Here is a 20938-nt window from a genome sequence, read left to right as displayed (position 1 = left end):
GCTACCATGTACTGTGTACATAAAAAGGAAGGAGCCGGAAGTACATTCAGTGACCATTTTCATACCATACGACAATATCTGTTGTAGAACCCCTACCTTTCCTATCGATTCTAAAGGTTGCCATCTTCTGTTGTGGCCTTATCCTCTGCATCACTGCTGCCGAATAAACAGAATTTGTGAGAGAAAATGACCTTGAGTACAAGATATGCTAGATCAACCAAGCTCAGAATTGACCAACTGATTGGATTAGCAAGGACTTGGTCTGGCCCATCCTTGCAAGAAACTTTCAATCCTGATTCCCATTCCATGCCTGCTCCCCATCAACGAAATGTACAATTCATCCATATTTTTGGAGAACCATTCCTCTGGAAAAATGGCCTTCACAGCGGCAGACCCACAGGATCAGAGAGACAAGCACAAAGTATCCAGCTTCGTAATAACAAAATAATTATGATTGGGAAATAGTAAGATATTCAAGTACAGTCATTGTCCAATGTGGAATCAGAAATTTTAGAATAGACGTCTCAAAAAGGGAAGTAAAAAGACAAGGATTCAGCACCCAGAAGACCAGCAAGATAAAACAACCACATCCGTGGATTCATTTCTAACCATCAGGGTTATCAGTGCCATCGGTTTTGGCATGATTGCCATCATCAATACTATTGATTTGACCAAGTTTTAGATTCTATAGGGGAAGGAAGATAACCAACTCAATTCAACAGACTGCCAGAAAAAGGGTAAATCTGAAGAGCAAATTTCTGCCAAGTTTAAAGGGTTTTTAAGCCTTGACACAAGGTTGTCCTGTAAAAAATGAATTAACCAATTTTATCACTCCATATCTTGTAATTGGATCCATTTCGGTTATTCTTTGGGATGTCAGAAGAAAGTGTAATTTTCTCTACAAGGACATTTCCATTGCAATCAATTCTGTAAGAGACATCCAACCCTTCCAGAATCAGGTGATAAATGATGTCCTCAGAAGGAAGAGCGACTGGTTCACTTTCACGCTTAACTTCTTCAGCTTGCCAATCATCCAAATCTGAAGTTTTATCAACCGCAGCACTGCTTCCCATACTAAAGAGGGAATTATGAGGTCGGTCTCGTTGAGATAGTGATCGTATATCCCATGAAAGCACCTGCTTGATCAAGCTTTGAAGCTCGTTGGGTGATGCATAGAGCGACTTCTTTTCCTGAAACAAGTCAGATGATTCGCTCAAAAACAGAAATGAAAAAAATGGAACCAGGATTGTGACTAAATAAATCTATTTTTGGCAGTAAGAAAAGATGTAAATGAAATTTAACAAATCCATTTTGGAGATGAACCCTCTTGGTAGTCAACAGGAATAGTTGTTAACTTGTAAAATATATTGTGTATGGCTTTTCTATTTTTCTTTATCATGTATTGTATCCTGCTTGTATATTGGGAATCATAAGTTATTTTTATATAGTGAAAAATAAATAGAAAAAATATGCTTTCATGTACACATATATTGGAAGTATGCTATATAACCAATTTTATTAAAGATAGTAACATTTGATGAGGTGAAATCAAATCATATAATATGAAATTATTGAATATTAGAGTTTGAATAGTTCAATTTAACAAAATAAGAGTTAAATGGATAGGTTCATCCAAAAATCAGTTCCAAATTCTAACTAGGCATAATATATACTTAGAAGTATTGTTGATATATATATCAAAGTCCCAACTTTTGATGCTCTTGTCATTCCTTTCTCGTTGGAAAAAAGAAAACTAATATATTAAATAAAAGTTTTTATTCACCAATTAAAGTCTAGAGAGAAAGGCCTAAATCCTTTCCATCTCCTAACCATTCAAATCCTTGAAAAAGCGAGGGCTCCAATGCCCTCCCTTACCCAACCGATCCTCTATCCCTCGTATCCCTTCATTTTAGCCATGGAGGTTCTCTGTATTATCCCAAGTAGCGCTAAGGAAGGGGGTTTCATCTAGGGTTTCTACACTAGTGGAAGAGGAGGGGTGTTCCATTTATTTTTTGATGATGATACTCTTATCCTCTATGATGCCACAAAGGAGCCAATGGAATAATTGAGTTAACTCTCATGTAGTTTAAGGCGATCTAGGTCTTAAGATAAATTTGGAGAACAGTGAATTAATTCTTTTTTTGTTGGGGCCCAAATCCTACAAGCTTAAGCTTTTAAGAAGATTGGTTGTTCAACATGTTATTGAAGCCTTGTTGGGTTGGAGGTCAAGTGTTTGAACCTCACCACTGCGTGTGTATTTACCCGATTTATTAAGCCCATGTGTAAACCTAAAAATTGAGGCTACACGTGAGGTTGAACAATTGGGTAACTTATTATTATTTGTTTGTTTTGGGATTAATAACATCTCAACATCTCACTACTTCCCAAAAAATGCAAAATAGAATCAAGGAAATTGAGCAATTTGGAAAGATACATAATAATCAACAAAGCATAATGAGAGAAGAAAAAGACAAAAGAACTATAGATATTACACAAAAATTAGAATGTTTCAATTAGATATGATAACACTTACTGCTATCACCCAACATTCAGCGAGAGCAGAAGGAAAGTCATCAGAGAAATTGACAGAGGCTACGGTTAACAAATTATCATCCTGCAACATAAGACATTGATTTCAGTGAAAAAAGATGATAGTATATATCAAGAAAATAATATTATTATTATTATTATTTATTTATTTATTTATTTTGATAACCGAGGAACCTTCCATGGCCAAGCCCTTAGGACTCTTCATGGGGACCCAAACCTTAGAGTGTTGGCCACCCTACAACAACCAGCATCAGGTAAATTCAGGGTATCATCAAGAAAATATTATGTTCAATTGTTCACCCCTTATTTGAGTGGTGCCCCTAACATGGAGTATGGAATTAAATTTCTATTGAATTACGAAGTTCAACTGCACTTTTCTATATGATGATGGATGAAATGAGGGTAAAGAAATAATTACTTTGACCTTAGCCAAAAAACAGACAAAAGGAATGGTTAAAGAATGCAACAAAATTAACATTTCCATCAAAATGAGCAAGTCACTAAAATGTTGATGAGAATCTGATCAAACTTTTTGGTAAGAATTATAGGCTTTGTTTGGTGAGTGTTTTCAAAAATAGTTGTGAAAAAACAATTTTTAAAAATTATTTTCCAATGTTTTATAGAACAAATATTTGTTTAGGAACTTGAAATGTTTTAAACTTGTTTTTTGTGTTTTTAAATATATTTTTAAAATAACTTTTTATATGTAATGCATTATTTTTAATCATTTTTTCACATTTGTATAATTATTTTTTAAAATAGTCATTGAAAAACAAGTGAAAATGATTGAAAACAGCTAAAAGATGTTTTTTGAAGACACATTGTTTTATGTTTTTAAGAACAAAAAACTATTTTCTCCTTTTTAGTTCTCAAAACTGTTTTTCCTGTTTTTTTATTCTAAATAATAGAAAATTGTTTTCGAAAATAATTACCAAACATGGCCATAGGATTCCTCACAAAGTGACTTCTAACATTGCTTGAGGGCCTTGGAAAATGGCTTTCCCAAATAAAACATAAGAGTTTCTCCCTGCAAGGTCAACATCTTACCAGATAGAAGACCATACTTATTTTAAAAACAGAGTGCCAAGGAGAAGTCATCTAAGAGAAGCACCAAATCCATTTACTATAATAGGGACAATCCTCTAAGTTTTCTCATTGGAAGAAGCAACCTGAAAAGAGATTTCAAACATGGATGGATGTGCAATGAATGGTGATGTAAGCCAGACAAGTACTATGTACAGGTGATCATAATCCTCCAAGGACAAGTCCGCTAACATAGAAACCGTCACCATAATAGGATTCTAGAATCTTGAGACTCTAGAGTTCCCTCCCAAAGTAGGCCCCTTGTGTTTCATGGGCCACTAGTGAGGGTTACACTAGGTGCTTAGTAGTAAGCAGTCTGAGTTAACGTTAATTCCATAAAGCAGAGTATTGATTTAAGCCCAGAGAAAATTGCCAAAGCTCTAACAATCAACTTTAGATTAGAGATTCAAGATTTGTCAAAAGAAGAGGATGAAATGGTATATTTGTGAACTAAATGGGAGAAAGTTTAACTTTTCCTCTACCAGCCTATAATACCTAGTCTCTTCAATTTCCCCAAGGCACCCTCATTAACATAACATAATAAGGTGCAGGTATGTGATTCTTGTCTGAGCTGTTGATATATATGATATGCCTCTTTAACTTTAGATATGGCTGATTGATTTTGAATTGATTCCTTTTTGTAGCAAGGACCAAAGAAGAGGAGTTGGTTGAAATGCATAGATATTTAGGATAAATAGAGAAAAAAGGATGGGGTTATGGGGAAGCAGGTGTGAAAAAGTAGCTAAAAAATGAGATAACCAGATCCAATATATAAATATTTAATTTTGCAACCCTGTCTGAGTGTTCTTTTCAGTCGAACTTTTATATCCTTAAAATTTGGTATTTGAAGGGTCAGCCACCTAGACATATACCCACATATGATAAACCCATGTGATATAGCCACCAGCATGAAAACCTTATCGTAATCCTAGAATCTCAAGTCTAAGGATCCTCCCATCCATTTAAGAACATCCATTACTAGACTGCATATGCTATTTAGTTATACTTCCAGCATGACCTTCAAGACTACTATTGTTAGTTATATCAAATTTTTTTCACTATAATTGGATTGGTGAAATAGCTCAAGTTAAACCCCAAACAACGAAGCCAGGTTCTGGTTGACGATTTCTGACCTGATAATGTGAAGATGGACACTTTCAGACTACATCAAATGGAAATAATCACTAGCTCTGTACTGAACTTGCAGTCATGGTGACAATGATAGCTAGCATTTTCCATATAATGTACTTTTGCAGGGGACCACCTATCTACGTATAGGTTATGTGTATTTCTGTTCACATGTGACACATTTGCCGCACATAAAAGTTTACAAAAACATGGCATAATTTTAAGAAGTGAATAGAGTACTATACTCTTGGTATTATTATATCTATTTTATATCCCAAACTTGTTCTAGAACTCCCATGTCCCTGTTAGAATTAAATTAATAATTGATCTATGCATATTTGTGAACTTCTTCTGGACTCTTAAAAGTATTAGTTATGCAATATTTACATATGACAAATATATCTGCCATAGATTAGACAATTACCCGAAAGGGACACACATAAATGTGCCTAGATATCAAGGATTTGATTCTTCCAGACAAGGAGTAACCATTGTGATTTAGTGGCTTCAATATCCTCAAACTACTGTGATACATAAATGTACAGCCAGAGTTCAATTTTGCCAATCAGGCTAATAAATATTGTGAAGATGTCTTCTTCCAGACGGTTATTGCAACCTCCAGAAGTACCACATATAGAAGATATGTTCAATTACAAGTTGCAAAGACACCAAGGAGATAATACCTCTACCCACTTTGGCAGTGCTGCCCCTTGGACGCAATCACAATATGGTAGATAAGGTTTCACATCCAGTACTGGCTGTCAACAAATCCAAACAATAACCATTAGATCATGATCCTCAAACTGTGCCCAATAAAAAAGAAGCAAAGAAATACAGAGACTTCAACCAAGAAAGCTAGAAACAAAAAGTAGTGAAAAAACAGGAAATTACTGTGCCATCAACCAGATCTACACCAGAAAGTAAAACCATATTCCCATGTACCGCCTCCACCTGATGAACACAAAGAATACATCACTATTAGACTTAATGAAAACCCTCTTTTCTTTAGGCGAATTCTGCTCAAGCATGTATGGTGTATTTAAAGGGAAATTGTAAAGAGTTCAAGGAAAGACGACTAGCACCATATTATAATTTGAGTGAAACCTCAAAGTGATCCAAAAGGGTCTTTCCCCATGTTAACATATGCTTGTAATGAATTATCAAACTTGTGCAATTCAAAAAAATGTTATACCATATTCCTTAACCCACATAGAATGAATTAATTACGGTACTCTGATATCTAGAACAACAGAACTATAACACTATATCCTTTATGGGTGCCATCATAAGAGGGAAGCAACCTATCATTCATTGAACAAGGGCTTTTCTAACTATATTATTTACACTATTTCAGGAGTAAGGCCTTTTCTAAACCATATTATTATACAATTATAGGAGTAAGGTTGTTTAAGGTGTACATTGAAGCAAAAAGGTGATAAAAAAACAGTACTAAAAGGATTATTAGAATGTCCATGGGAATATATTTCTCAAAAATCCTACAAAGCATGTTTTGACAGCATTACCAAGGAAATATTAAACATTCCTGTCAAATCCAATGCTTTTATCCCTGATTATAGGCTTATAGCTGACAACATTCTACAGAAAGGCAAAGAGCATATTGACCATGACTATGCAGGATGCTTCCATGCACATACAACTTTGTCCTTACCTTTGCAACAGTAAGCCCAATAGGGTTTGGTCGATGGGGAGTTCTAGTGGCAAAGACACCCATCCTTCCACCTTTCAATCTTGGCACTCTCACCTATATATCCAGCCAATCTTTTGTAGAAGTTTGAAATTATGAGAAAAAATAGAACTAGAAGCTGGAGTCAATGATTTACCAAGACAGGAGTACCATCTACCTTTGCCTTGAACTTCGATTTAGATGGGTCCTTCCATAACTTCTCCAAATCTGTATTTAAATGAAACACATATATAATCCAACAATGAGAATATTCTCCAAGGCCCTCAAGTGATGCTGGAGGAACCCGAGCTGAATCAAATATTAAACAAGCTCTGGCAAGAGGTACAAGCAAAGGTTGCCTTGGTGTTCCATTCCTGCAACACATTAAGGCGTTTAGTTATTGGACATTACACAGGCTATATGCATAATTGTAATGCAAGTCTAAATGAAGATGAGGGTGGACACACAAAGAAACAGCATGTATAAAACCGTATCAATATTGTCAATGCCTTCTAATACAGAAATTGATGAGTGAAATGTTTTTAGCTCAATCCAACATTACTAAAGTGAACCTCAAATATCAATTTTGAGCCCCTCTTTTTATTTGTCTGGAAAATTCTACAGAATCTCTAACAAAATATATATCCTTCTCCAATAAGAGTTTCGGCATACTTTGCTTTCAAAACTGGGAAAACTCCTTCCTAAAACTAATTTGTGCCAGTAGAATGGTAGCCATGGACCTAGGATTATAGGCTAATGAGCTTGGTCTTACTTTAGAGTCAAGAAATGAAAGAAGACCTCCATCTCCAAGTTTAACTCAGACGCAGCTTGCCCCTGCTTGGGTGTGAAGAAGTGTTAAACCAAAATATCCAACAAGCATTAGGGCAATTCAATTCATTACACCAATCCAGATCCAAATTCTGCTCACTAGTCACTAGTTCTCAAATTCTAAAACCATCTACCATCACTATCACAAATTTACTAATCAAGAATATCAGCAATATCTGTGATGTGAAACTTGGATTTTTCTTGCACACAACTGGAATCAAGCAGCAGCAAACAGAGAAATGTCTTAAGTAATAAGGACAAGCAGTCACTGGTTGCCAAATTTTAGAACCATCTTCCATGACACAAATTTATTAGTCAGGAGCATCCATCAGCAATATCTATGATGTCTAACTAGAACTTTCTTTACATATGACTGGAATCAAGCAGTGGCAAAGAGAGCATCCTAAGTAATAAGGACACAAAAACACTGCAGATGATCAAATACAACGTTCCCTGAATTTATTCATCTTTTCTCAATATTCTTTCTTATCCTATTTCATCCTTCATTTCAATCTTAAATATGATATCATGCCCAAGCCATGTTACTTATGTGTTTGTAAGGCCTACCACATTAACCCCACAGACAAGCTGTCATCATCTTGGGATGCAAAAATATGTTTTTGCATATCAGTGTAAGCTTAATTTCCAATTCTGAAATAACTGATAAAATTTGGATGTGAACATGTGAAGATACAAAAATATGTTGTAATTGCATGATATTCTATTCACAACCTTATATGGATGGAAGCATCTGACAGGATTGTCTATCTGGAGAGTAAAGAAATGATAATGCTGCTTCTGTTAATAGTCAGGGCAAAAATAATGGCACAACATTGCAGGACCTTGGGGAGATAAATGTGTCTGCAAGGTTGCTGCACCATGAGACAAATATCTGCAATGCATTGTAGGTGCATTGTAGCAAAATTATCACAGGCTTATGAATTTTGTCTGTTTTCTAGCTAGATGGTTAGTGTTATTGAAGGACAAGATACCATCTCGGGAGCTCAGATGAGGAATAATTTATGAATATTATGGTGTGTTAGATAGTGTACAGTTATTTAGGTTATTTACTTTTCCTTTTCCTTTTCTTTCCTTATTGTATTGTGGGTCCCACTAACATGTATATATATACTCAAGTCCAATGTGTATTATTAACAGTTTTTCAATAACAAGAATTAGGGATTCTCCCTTTTCTCTCTTTTCACATGGTATCAGAGCTTAGAGAGAAAAAAACCCTAATTATTTCCGGTTTATCCATGAATCCATTCTGGGAAATCTTTCAGTGATCGTGTTTCATTCCGGTCACCTTTTCCATCTCCTAAAGCTTTCCGATCAACTGTATCGCCGTCAGAAAACCCTCACCGCCGGCGACCTTTTTCCGACGAAGTCCTTTTCCGACACCGGCCATACCATCAGGTGCGCAAGGAGGAGATCTTCAAGTTTTCTCATAGCACCGGAGGGAGATTCTCAGCCATGCACTGGCCATGCGCATTTCTTCTCCGGCGGCCTAAACCTCACGCGCCGGCGCGTGAGGGCGCGTGGAGCACTTTCCGGCCACGCGCTTCCACCTCTTGCCTCGCCTGACGCCGTCTAGCCACCCTCCATCTATGCTTGTGCCATCCAAGCCCTGAAAGTGCATTTTTTGGGGTTTTTTGTCTCCGTCGGCCCTCTAAACAACCTTTCCGGCGACCTCCGGTGACTTCCTCTCCACCCTGAGCCCTGCACGTGTCTTAGGAAGTGTTCTTCTACCCTTCCAGTAGTGCCACATTTATTTTTCTTTACTATTTGGTCTCTCACAGCAGCGGATCCTCGGTTTTTCTTCTTTCAACCGCGATTTGAAGCCGTATTAGGGCTCTCTTCGATCCAAACATATTTCGTTCTCCAGATAAGTAGATATGGCTACTAAAAGTTCACTTTTTCCTCTATCATATCTGGATCTCTTATGATTACATCAGAGAAATTGGTTGACAATGAAAATTATTTGTCCTGGTCTACCTTTGTGGAGCTTTGGTTTATGGGTCAAGGTTATGAGGATCACCTTGTTACGCAGGAGGCGGATATCCCTGAGGTTGACAGAGTACAATGGAGGAAGATAGATGCATAGTTATGTAGTGTGTTATGACAATCAATTGATCCTAAGATTTTGCTTCATCTTCGGGCCTACAAAACATGCTTTAAATTTTGGAATCAGGCGAAAGGGCTATACACGAATGATATCCAACGTCTTTATAAGGTGGCTTCTTCTATTGTTAATGTCAGACAACAAGACATGGATTTATCTACTTATATTGGCCAGATTGCCTCTCTTAAGGAGGAATTCTTGACCGTGATGCCTCTTACTACTGATGTTGGGGATCAACGAACACAGATTGACAAGTTCTTACGCTTATTGGCCTCCGTCCAGATCTCGAGACCGTCCGCGATCAGATTCTTGGCAGTTCCTCCATTCCATCCTTGGATGATGTGTTTGCTCGCCTCCTCCGTATCTCCTCCACTCAGACTTTGTCATCTGATAACACTTCACATTCTTCTGTGTTAATTTCTCAAACTAACTCTCGAGGAGGACGCAGTGGTAACCGAGGTAGAGGCCAACGTCCTCATTGCACCTATTGCAATAAGCTTGGCCACACTCAAGATCGGTGTTATCAATTACATGGGCGACCTCCCCGCACTGCCCACGTGGCCCAATCATCTGATCCTCAATCGCCCCAGCCTCCCAGTTCCTCCACGTTTCAAGGTATTTCCCTCACTGACAGTGAGTATGATGACTATCTCCGCTATCAGGCCACCAAATCAGCTTCTGTTGCTTTTGTTGCCCAGACTGGTAATGCTTATGCTTGTCTTACCCACACATCTTCTCTTGGACCCTGGATTCTAGATTCTGGCGCTTCTGATCACATATCTGATAATAAGGATCTTTTCTCTTCTATTACTACCACCTCTGCCTTACCTACTGTTACTTTAGCTAATGGTTCCCAAACTATGGCTAAAGGTTTTGGTTTCACTCATCCTCTCCCTTCCCTACCTCTCCATTCTGTCCTTTATGCCCCTGAGTGTCCTTTTAATCTTATTTCCATCAGCAAAAGAACTCGTACTCTTAACTGTTCTATCATTTTCTCTGATAAATTTGTGACCTTGCAGGACCGGAGTACGGGGAAGACGATTGGCATAGGATGTGAGTCTCAAGGCCTCTATCACCTCACCTCGCCTTCAACTCCTGCAGTTTGCATTTCCACTGATGCTCCCCTCCTCATCCACAGTCGCCTTGGCCAACCTAGTCTATCCAAGTTCCAGAAAATGGTCCCTCGTTTTTCATCTTTGTCGTCGCTTGCGTGTGAGTCCTGTTAGCTTGGGAAACATACTCGTATCTCGTTCCCAAAGCGTTTGAATAATCGGGCAAAGTCTCTTTTTGAACTTGTCCACACTGATGTTTGGGGTCCTTGTCGGACCGCGTCTACTTTAGGATTTCAGTATTTTGTCACTTTCATTGATGATTATTCTCGATGTACTTGGTTATTTTTAATGAAAAATCGAGCTGAGTTATTCTCTATTTTCCAGAAATTTTATGTTGAAATTCAAACCCAGTTCATTATTTCTATTCGTGTGTTGTGTAGTGACAATGTTAGGGAATATTTTTCTGTACCATTTACTTCATTTATGTCCCAACATGGGATCATTCATCAATCTTCTTGTGCTCATACTCCTCAACAAAATGGGGTAGCTGAACGTAAGAATCAACATCTTGTTGAGACAGCTCGTACTCTCCTTCTCCATAGTAATGGTCCTTTTCGTTTTTGGGGGGACGCTATTCTTACAGCATGTTATTTGATTAATCCTATCCCCTCATCTGTATTACATGATCAGATTCCTCATTCCCTTCTTTTCCCTGACCAACCACTTTATTTTCTTCCTCCTCGTGTTTTTGGTTGTACTTGCTTTTCTCACTCTTGTACAGGACAAACTTTCTGCTAAAGCCACAAAATGCATCTTCTTGGGATATTCCAGACTTCAAAAGGGTTATTGTTGTTATTCCTCTGAGACTCATCGCTACTTTCTCTCCGCTGATGTCACTTTCTTTGAGGACTCACCGTTCTTCTCCACCTCTGAGTCTCTTCCTGTTTCTAAAGTCTTACCCTTTCCCATTATCTCCCCACCTGATGCAGTGCCTTCTCGCCCACTTCAGGTTTATCATCGCCGTCATCGTGTATCTGTTCCTCCTTCTTTGGCCGAGGTACCTGCTGACTCACTTCCCATCCCTTCGGCTTCTCCTGCCCCGGCTCTGCCTCCTTCTGCTGACTTACCTATTGCTTTTCGGCAAGGTAATCAATCTACTCGTAATCCTCATCCCATTTACAATTTTTTGAGTTACCATCGATTATCTTCACCCTATTCTGCATTTGTTTATGCTATATCTTCTGTTTCTCTTCCCAAGAGCACCCCTGAGGCTCTTTCCCATTTAGGCTGGCGACATGCAATGGTAGATGAAATGACAGCTTTACACTCCAATGACACTTGGGATCTTGTTGTTTTACCCTCTGGTAAATCTACAGTTGGTTGTCGTTGGGTCTACACAGTTAAGGTTGACCCTGATGGTCAGGTTGATCGCCTTAAGGCCCGCTTAGTTGCTAAAGGCTATACTCAGGTTTATAGTTCTGATTATGGTGACACTTTCTCTCCCGTTGCCAAGATAACTTCTGTTCGTCTATTGCTCTCCATGGCTGCTATGCGTTCTTGGCCTCTTTATCAATTAGATATTAAAAATGCTTTCCTTCATGGGAATCTTGCTGAGGAAGTTTATATGGAGCAACCACCTGGTTTTGTTGCTCAGGGGGAGTCTGGTTTAGTGTGCAGGTTACGCCGTTCTCTATATGGTTTGAAACAATCTCCTCGAGCATGGTTTAGCCGTTTTAGTTCTGTTGTTCAGGAGTTTGGCATGTTCCGCAGTATAGCAGACCATTCCGTTTTCTATCATCATAACTCTTTGGGGCAGTGTATTTATCTGGTAGTTTATGTGGATGACATCGTCATTACATGCAGTGATCAGAATGGTATTCAGAAACTAAAGCAACACCTTTTCACCCACTTTCAGACTAAAGACTTGAGGAAACTCAAGTATTTCTTAGGAATTGAGATAGCTCAATCCAGTTCCGGTGTGGTTCTTTCCCAAAGGAAGTATGCTTTAGACATCTTGGAAGAAACCGGAATGTTAGACTGTAAACCGGTAGACACTCCTATGGATCCAAATGTCAAACTTATACCAGGACAGGGGGAGCCTTTAGGAGATCCTGGGAGATATCGGTGACTTGTAGGTAAACTGAACTACCTCACCATTACTTGTCCAGACATTTCTTTTCCTGTAAGTGTTGTTAGTCAATTCCTACAGTCACTATGTAATAGCCATTGGGATGTTGTAATCCGCATTCTTCGATATATTAAAAGCACACCAGGCCAAGGTGTGTTGTACGAGAACAGAGGTCATACCCAGGTTGTTGGTTACACAGATGCAGATTGGGCTGGCTCATCCACAGATAGACGTTCCACTTCTGGGTATTGTGTTTTTATTGGAGGTAACCTAATATCTTGGAAGAGTAAGAAACAAGATGTAGTGGCCAGATCTAGTGCTGAAACCGAGTATCGAGTTATGACTCTGGCAACATGTGAACTCATATGACTGAAAAATCTTCTTCGGGAGTTGAGATTTGGAAAGGATGAACAGATGAAGCTCATCTGTGACAACGAAGCCGCTTTGCATATTGCATCCAATCCAGTCTTCCATGAAAGGACCAAACACATTGAAGTTGACTGTCACTTCATTAGAGAGAAGATCGCATCAGGATGTGTGGCGACTAGTTTTGTCAATTCAAATGATCAACTAGCAGATATTTTTACTAAATCTCTCAGAGGTCCTAGAATTAAATACATTTGTAACAAGCTTGGTGCATAAAACATATATGCTCCAGCTTGAGGAGGAGTGTTAGATAGTGTACAGTTATTTAGGTTATTTACTTTTCCTTTTCCTTTTCTTTCCTTATTGTATTGTGGGTCCTACTAACATGTATATATATATCCCAGTCCAATGTGTATTATTAACAATTTTTCAATAACAAGAATTGGGGATTCTCCCTTTTCTCACTTTTCACATGGTGCTTCTTTCTTATTTTTTGTTTTACAAACATGTTTAATTGTTTTCTGTTTCTCGTGTATAAAAACTGTGACTATCAAACATGTTCCCTGTTTGCAGAATTGTCCACAACAAATCTGACTACCAAACATGTTTCCTAGTTCCAGAATAGCAGAAGCAAATAAAAAATGCTGGTAGTTTCCCTTTTTATTTAGAAAGACAGGCAACAATGCCACAGCTCTTTAGATGCTAGATTTTGTCATCCCAAATTACCTGGTAGAGAAGCATGACTGAATGATAGCAATTGGTCTCATTGGATATGAAGTCATCTCCATATTATCAGACTTGGGTTGTACTATTGCTTTCCTCAAAGCCTACAAATACTTGAAAAAAATTCAGTTTACAGAAGATGAAATACAGCAAGAACAAGATTGCTGGAAATAAAAGCCAAATGATCAGGAAAAAAAAGCACATTATTCCATCACTGATCAACAACACCAAAACAGAAAGTAAAATGCTTAACTAAATTAAAGGAAACAAAGAAAATGCTTTTTTTTTTTTTTCGATAAATAAACACCAATATATTAGCAAAGGCAAACGCCGCGAAGCATACAGGGAGTATACGAGGCGACAAAGGCCTCACAACAAAGGACCAAAAAACAACAAAAAATCCACCAGCCCTCAACTAGAGGCTATCCACTCCAGGAAACCTATAAGGGACCGGGACTCCGCACCATTATACAATTTTGCCCACCCCCACATATTACAGACAAAAGAATACTTAATTTTCTGTATAACTAGCTCCCCCCCCTAAATGCTAATATATTCCTTTCCTTCCACACCGTCCAAAAAATAAACAACGGTATGGATCTCCATATTCTCTTCCTCTTTTTGCCCACAAAAGAACCCTTCCAGCTGATAATCACCTCCTTTACAGATTCTGGAAAGACCCACTGGGCTCCAAACAGGCTAAGAACCATCCCCCACAACACACTAGCCACTGTACAATGTATAAGAAGATGATTAACATTTTCCTCTTCACTACCACATAAATAACACCGGTTAGGGATTTGCCATCCTCTCTTTTGAAGCCTATCAATAGTAAGGATCCTCCCCCAAGTAGCTTCCCACGCAAAAAACGCTAACTTGGAAGGCACATTCTCCACCCAAATGCCCTTTTTAAAGGAAACAAAGAAAATGCTATTAACGAATGTTATAAAAGCCCATCTGTCAGCTCCAATGTATCTACCATATATTCTTATGACTCAACCTCATTATAGTTGCTATACCAAAGAACTGAAAAACCAATCACAGCAAGTTCAACAAAAGGTTTCTTCAAATACTTCAGCCAACAATCAAGAGACATTAACCTCTCAGACAAAATGATACTAATTTTTTTCTTAAGGATTGGAAACAAACAAGTTGTTTAATAGAAAATGAAAATAAAAGTACAAGAAGAATTGGCTATCTACCAAAAGAATAACAACGTCAAAACAATACAAGCTCAGGGCTAAGCTCATAAAAGTAAAAGATGCAAACTCAAGGTGTGAAATCTGAAATGTGGTTGGCTGACCCAGGGATCCAAAGGAAGGAACACCTCAAAGCTCAAGCAAAGTCAACAGATTTGTGCAACCATAAATCTAATTTCCATGGCCTATGCACCATAAGGTTATTGAAGCAAAGTCAAGAGATTTGTGCAATCGCAAATCCAATTACCAAGTCTCCCTCCACCATGAGGTTGTTGACGACTAATGAGTTTGCAATACGTTAGCCTTCCAATAAAGCAAGGAGCTCAGGCTCAATAGCCAATCCTAGCACCTGTAGGTCAGAAGGTGGCATTGACCATGTATCCTCAATGAGCTTTGAATACACCAATCCCTGATTATGCTGATTTTCTGGCAAAAATATATCCAAGTAGAGCTTGAGGTACCTCTCAGGAGAAGTCTCCACGCTGGGATAACTTCCACAATCCTTCTACTACCAGAACAGGCCGAACCAAACTTCAGTCCAACATAATAATACTCATCGGGATCCTTTGAAATGCTGGAGTAGCTGAAGTCCAAAGAGAGGAGAGAGAGAATCATGACACCCAAAGTGACTCCTTAGTCCTCCATCTATCCTAAAACTGAAATTTCTCCCTAACCAAATCATTCAATTACCATGCTGCGTAGCTACTCCTAGTGTTACCTAGAAGGCGATAGTCATAAAATCTAAAACATTCCTAGGAAGGCCTAAGCAATTCCAGCCAATAATCCGTGAGAAAAACAAAGGCCACTGGAAAATTGAGAAATAAGGGTTGGCTGATCATTCATTACTCCTACACCTTACAATGATCAAGGCTCAAGGCTTTAGAAGGCCACCTCAACCGTCTCATGTTATTTGTTTTGACTTTTTTGTTTGCCACTAATTGGGTAAAAAGCTTGACTTAGGAGAGGTTTTGGACATTCATTGATATTGACCATTTTGAGCCCCAAGATTAGAAGATATATGAAAACAAATTGATTTCATGTCCAATATATAATTTGACTCTAGGGGAAAACTAACCAACTCAATGGTGCATTTGTTATAGATTTGTCATCAAGAAACTGAGGTAAGGTACTGCAGTTTGACTTCCTTCTTTTGTGAAATCTTTTTCCGAAATACTATGCAAGAGTCAGCTTTTTAACACAGATAGAAAGTCTAGAGCAACGATAAAAAATGTATATCAAATAATTCTTCTTGAACTTGTAATCTGAATAATCAATTATGTACTATATTTGAACTGCTCGTTGGGGATATATTATAATTTAGTTCCAAATACAGATGATTAAATAACGTATGAGAAAAGAATCCATTTATCTGTTCATCCATAATCGGTAAGGGGTAAGCTACCACTTTTCCCACATATCCAGGTAAGGGTTGTGATGTACTGCTGCAGTCTCTAGGAGTTCCAGGCAGAGGTTTTTAGTACAAGGAGTTGTCTTGTTGGCAATTAGTTAATTCTTGTAATTGATGCATCATTTAAATCCCATATTTGGGCACCACTTATACAACTAGAGATTTTTTGAGAACACTATAGCCTGTTTAGGAACTTTTTTTAACATAGTTTTCTGTTCTTAAAAACAAAAAAAAAACTGTTTTCCAAACTCGAAATCATGTTTGGTAATTTTTTGACAAAAAACAGTTTTTTCAAAACTTGTTTTGAAGACAAGATGTTCTATGAGAATATGTTTTAATTGTTTTAAGTTATTTTCACTGGTTTTTTAGAAGATTGTTTTAAAAAGACTTTTGTTCTAAAAAAACATCAGAGAATTATTTTTGACAACTATTTTCGAAAATGTTCCCAAGTAGGCCCTATGTCTTTGGAATGCTAAAACATTAAAGATCTCTGAAAATTTATGAGCCTGTTTGGGAGTGTGTTCGCAAATAGTTATTAAAAAAAGTTTTTTTAACAATTTTCAAAATTAGTTCTCTTATATTTTTTAAAACAAAAGTTTGTTAGGAAACTTGAAATATTCTCAACCTGTTTTCTATGTTTTCAAATATTTCTTAAAAATAACTTTTATCTATAATATTTTATTTTCAATAATTCTCCAAATTTGTACAATTATTGGTTAAAAAAACCCTAAGAAATACCTTATTTTAGAAAATTGTTTTCTGTCAAAAAATTAACAAACATTTTTGGAGTTTAAAAAACAATTCTTTATTTTTAAGAACAAAAAATTGTTTTTAAAGCAGTTCCTAAACATGCTCTATGTTTTCATAAATTAAAAAAATTGTGATATCCTTTAAAATAAATACATTTGGTTAAGAATGCTTAGATAATGATATTCCCTATTTAATATATCGCTCAATTATGATATCCTTCAAAATAAATACATTTGGTTAAGAATGCTTAGAATAATGATATTCCCTATTTAATATATGTTGAGCGATTGCTTGATGTACTCTATCATGCTAGTATTATTTAGTAGGTTGGAAACTCATTCTTTTCTTTTCCCTATTAGGTAGGGAATGCTTATGAGTAGGCAATAAAGCAACATTCTTTAGCTATTGTCATAGTTTAAAAGGCGCAAGGTGCACCTAAGTGGAAAAGTCTAATATAGCTTAGGCCCAAAGTGTAATACAAGGAGCACGCCTCAGTGAAGTGAAACTAGGCTTAGGATGCGTAACAATTTTATAAAATATAATCCAAAACCTAATCCAAGTAATAAAAAATTTAAAATTCCAAATACTTAGAATAAACATTTAACAAAAAAGTAATGAAATTATATAAATTTCAAAATATACAATTAGAAATTTCAACATTAAAAGTGTTTAAAAAGATAAAAGTAGAGTAGCCGAGGCATGCCTCTTCAACAAGATGCATGTCTTGGCAAGCAAGACACTATAACTAGGGAGTGGTTGTGCCTTGGACCTAGGAGTGCTTTAAGTGCATCTTTTAAAACTATGGCTAGTGTTCTAGTTATTTTTGGTTGCAGTTGGATTTAATTTGTTTAGTTTGGAGACTGGATTTGTGGATTTATGTAGCATTTACTTATTTTGTTTCATTTAGATAATAGCTTTGTTATCCACATATTATTAATCTAATATTTATTTTGGTTAGCTAGCTCTCCAATTGACTACATCTATGTTGATGTGGTTTCCACATTGAGTTGCAGGCTTAGCATTTTTCCAAAATGGCTCAAGAACCAGGCTCTCTATTTCGGCAGAATTTAAATCTAACACTAACTTGTCAGGAGAACCAAAAAAATTAAATTTTTGCCTATTACTCCAAGTGAGCAGCGCTACTAAATGGATTACTGGTTTGACTAGTCTACCCAATCAAATTTAGTCTAGCAACCAAGTTTGATTAAATCATATTGGTCCAGCCAGCTGAGCAAATCGTGTTTAAGAAAAATACTGCAAGGTACAATTTAAGCATGTCTGGCAGCTTGGGCAAACTAACAAAATCAGGAGCAGCATATACTTTGATTCAATTTCTTATAACTACGATCATGATCATTGCCATCAGGATGATGACTACAACCAATACTAGGAAAAAATAAGTAGATACATCCTAAAGCATCAAATGAATACCAAACCTCAGGCATCAGTGTAACATCTAGAGATAACATTTAGAATAATTCAATTCTACCCATATTTTTCCTGTCCCTGAATTCAGTTTTAGGTTAGACATGAGAAAGCATCACAAGATCTACTGACACACATGCTTACACAAATAATAACACAAGTTTTTTGATAGCCAAATCAGGAAAATATATTAAAAACACCTGAAAAAGAATGCACCAAAGTACACAAGATGTATGCAAGAAGCATTAACACAACTAAAACTTAGAAGTTGTAGAATATATCCAAACATTTCCCTAGGCTCCATTAAAACATTGAGAGTGTTGGGGAAAGGGAAAAATTTTAAGGAAAGAAAAATGTTTAAACTCAATAAACCTTTTCTACAATCCTCCACCCATGTGTCATATATTTTTCTTCTTATCTATTAAAAAAAAAAAAAAAAAAATCCTCCCCCCATTTGATCCCTTTTAAAGGAAGAATTAAAAAATTTGTAATGCAACATTTTAAAATGATTTTCATGAGATGTCATTTTCCTTCCATAATACAAACCAAACAATGCAATTTGATTTTTTGTCTTTGCCCTTTCCGCTCCCTAACACTTTTTGCATCCAATCAGAGCACCGTCTTCCAATTCTCAGATTTCTAAATAATTGAGTCTCTTAAAAAATTTCAGCATAAAGCAATATAAACTAGTGAAGCCTCAACAAATCAATGTATAAAGTAAAGACAGGAGTGGAAAAAGAGAGAGAGAGAGAGAAAAAAAAAAAGAACATTTTGATTGCTGGTAGTGTCACTTCCTCAGAAACCAAACAGAGGGCAAAAGGGAGAAGAATACCTGCTGAGCCCTAATTCGACCTTGCCTCTCGGCAGCACATTTCTCCAGGGAGGACTTGAGGGAAATCTCCAAGTCCCTCAATTTCCTCCTCAATAAATAAACTGATCGAGAAATGAGAGAAAAAATTAATTAAAAAATATAAAGGAGAGGACTTGTGATTTATAATGAGGAAAGAATCAATGTTGAGAAGAGGGACAGAGTACTGGAAATGGCTGCGGTTGCAGAAATAGCGGCCAGGGTGGGTGTTAACCATTTGGATTTATAAGTGCAAGCCATGAATTTGAGTCAGAAATTTGGTGTTCAGAATCCTCGGACTTTGCATCGGTGAGAAGCCTCACGTCAGAGTTGGATACACTATTGATCCTGCTCCTGCACTACCCTCGCCCACAGTATCTCCCAACGGCTTCTTGGGTAACCTTTCTTTAAAATGGCTTACCAAAAAATTGTTTTGAGATATTAATTGCGTCGATTTCAAATATAAAAAACATTTTCTTTACTTATTATTCTCACAAAATCTAAAATTTCCAAAATTTACATTAAGAAATACTTAACCTAATCCAGCTCACCTCTAATTCGAGATGAATTCAAATTCAACCTTCGTTTTAAACTTGAATTGAGTTAGGATTAGTTGGATGTATCAATTTCAATTCGGTTATGAGGGTTAAATTTGGGTTGAATAATAATGGATAAGACAATATTCTAAAATGATAAAAGTATAAAACCAAAAAGTAAATTTGCTTATCTTTTTCATGAAGAAAAATAATATAATTTAACATATATTTCTTTAAAAATCATTTAGATAAGCATATGAAATAAATCAAATAATATTGTTATTTATAAGAATAAAAATTATAAATGCTATTTTTTTTATTATTAAAAAAAAGGAAGTAAATAGGGCTTGGATTAGGGAAGCCATTGTCCAAGCCCACTTAAATCGAGTCCCCACTTGAAAAACCTCGAGTATTCAACTCAATCACCGTAGACAATTGTGGGCCAAGATAGATTGGGTCGGAATTGCATTGGGCCAACCCACCAAGTCGCCCACTCATACCCAGACGGAGAGAAAGGAAAAGCAGAGCCCAACGAAAAAATGAAGATCCCATTGTCCCAATGCCATTGCTTTCCAATATTCAAATATCGTAAAACGTCTGAAAAATAATAATCTTGGGTAAAGAGAAATTATTATTATAACGGGTTACTATAAATAAATAATATATTAATTTGTCAATAAAAGAAAATCCATCAATTATACAAATATTGTATCGTTACTATACATTATTTGAACAGGTGCGAGTTATAAATATTAAAATAATGAATATAATAAAAAGTTAATATATTGAAACTTTAAAAATTTTAAAAAATAAAATATAATTATTAATTCTAAAAGATAGAAAATGATAAAAAGAATAAAAGTGGTGTCCAAACTTAATGTTTTAAAAAGTAAAAAAATTTCAAACATGTAATGATTTAGGAGTAGATAGTAGAAAATAGAAGTTATAATAAGTTATTTAATTCCATATTATGAAATTCTACTTATTATATTACGAATTTTTATTTTCTATATGTATATATAACTTCATTAGTTATATTTATGTTACTTTCTATGTTTTTTGGGCCTTAAAATTTTCTAATATATATATATTATTATCTAAGTGGAGAG

At 36.4% G+C, this 20938-nt stretch overlaps 1 protein-coding gene across 2 annotated transcripts; it reads right to left on the bottom strand.

Moving 5' to 3' along the window:
- Window positions 1–434: 434 nt before the first annotated feature.
- Window positions 435–19723, bottom strand: LOC100261628 (uncharacterized). Of its 2 annotated transcripts, none has more exons than XM_002278112.4 (9): window positions 19482–19723; window positions 19279–19379; window positions 13668–13768; window positions 6624–6819; window positions 6431–6523; window positions 5653–5712; window positions 5445–5519; window positions 2534–2614; window positions 435–1190 (listed from the first exon to the last, which is right to left on the bottom strand). In XM_002278112.4, the coding sequence occupies exons 1-9, from the start codon at window positions 19552–19554 to the stop codon at window positions 816–818; spliced, it is 1155 nt and encodes a 384-aa protein (XP_002278148.1). In that variant the 5' UTR covers window positions 19555–19723; the 3' UTR covers window positions 435–815. The 2 variants fall into 2 exon arrangements, with proteins under 2 accessions (XP_002278148.1, XP_010656798.1); XM_010658496.3 differs by having other exon boundaries at window positions 6603–6819; window positions 19482–19719.
- Between the last annotated feature and the right edge of the window lie 1215 nt (window positions 19724–20938).

This window comes from Vitis vinifera, chromosome 11 (genome assembly GCF_030704535.1).
Source record: "Vitis vinifera cultivar Pinot Noir 40024 chromosome 11, ASM3070453v1".
NCBI lineage: Eukaryota > Viridiplantae > Streptophyta > Magnoliopsida > Vitales > Vitaceae > Vitis > Vitis vinifera.
This window is presented reverse-complemented; position numbering and strand designations above follow the sequence as displayed.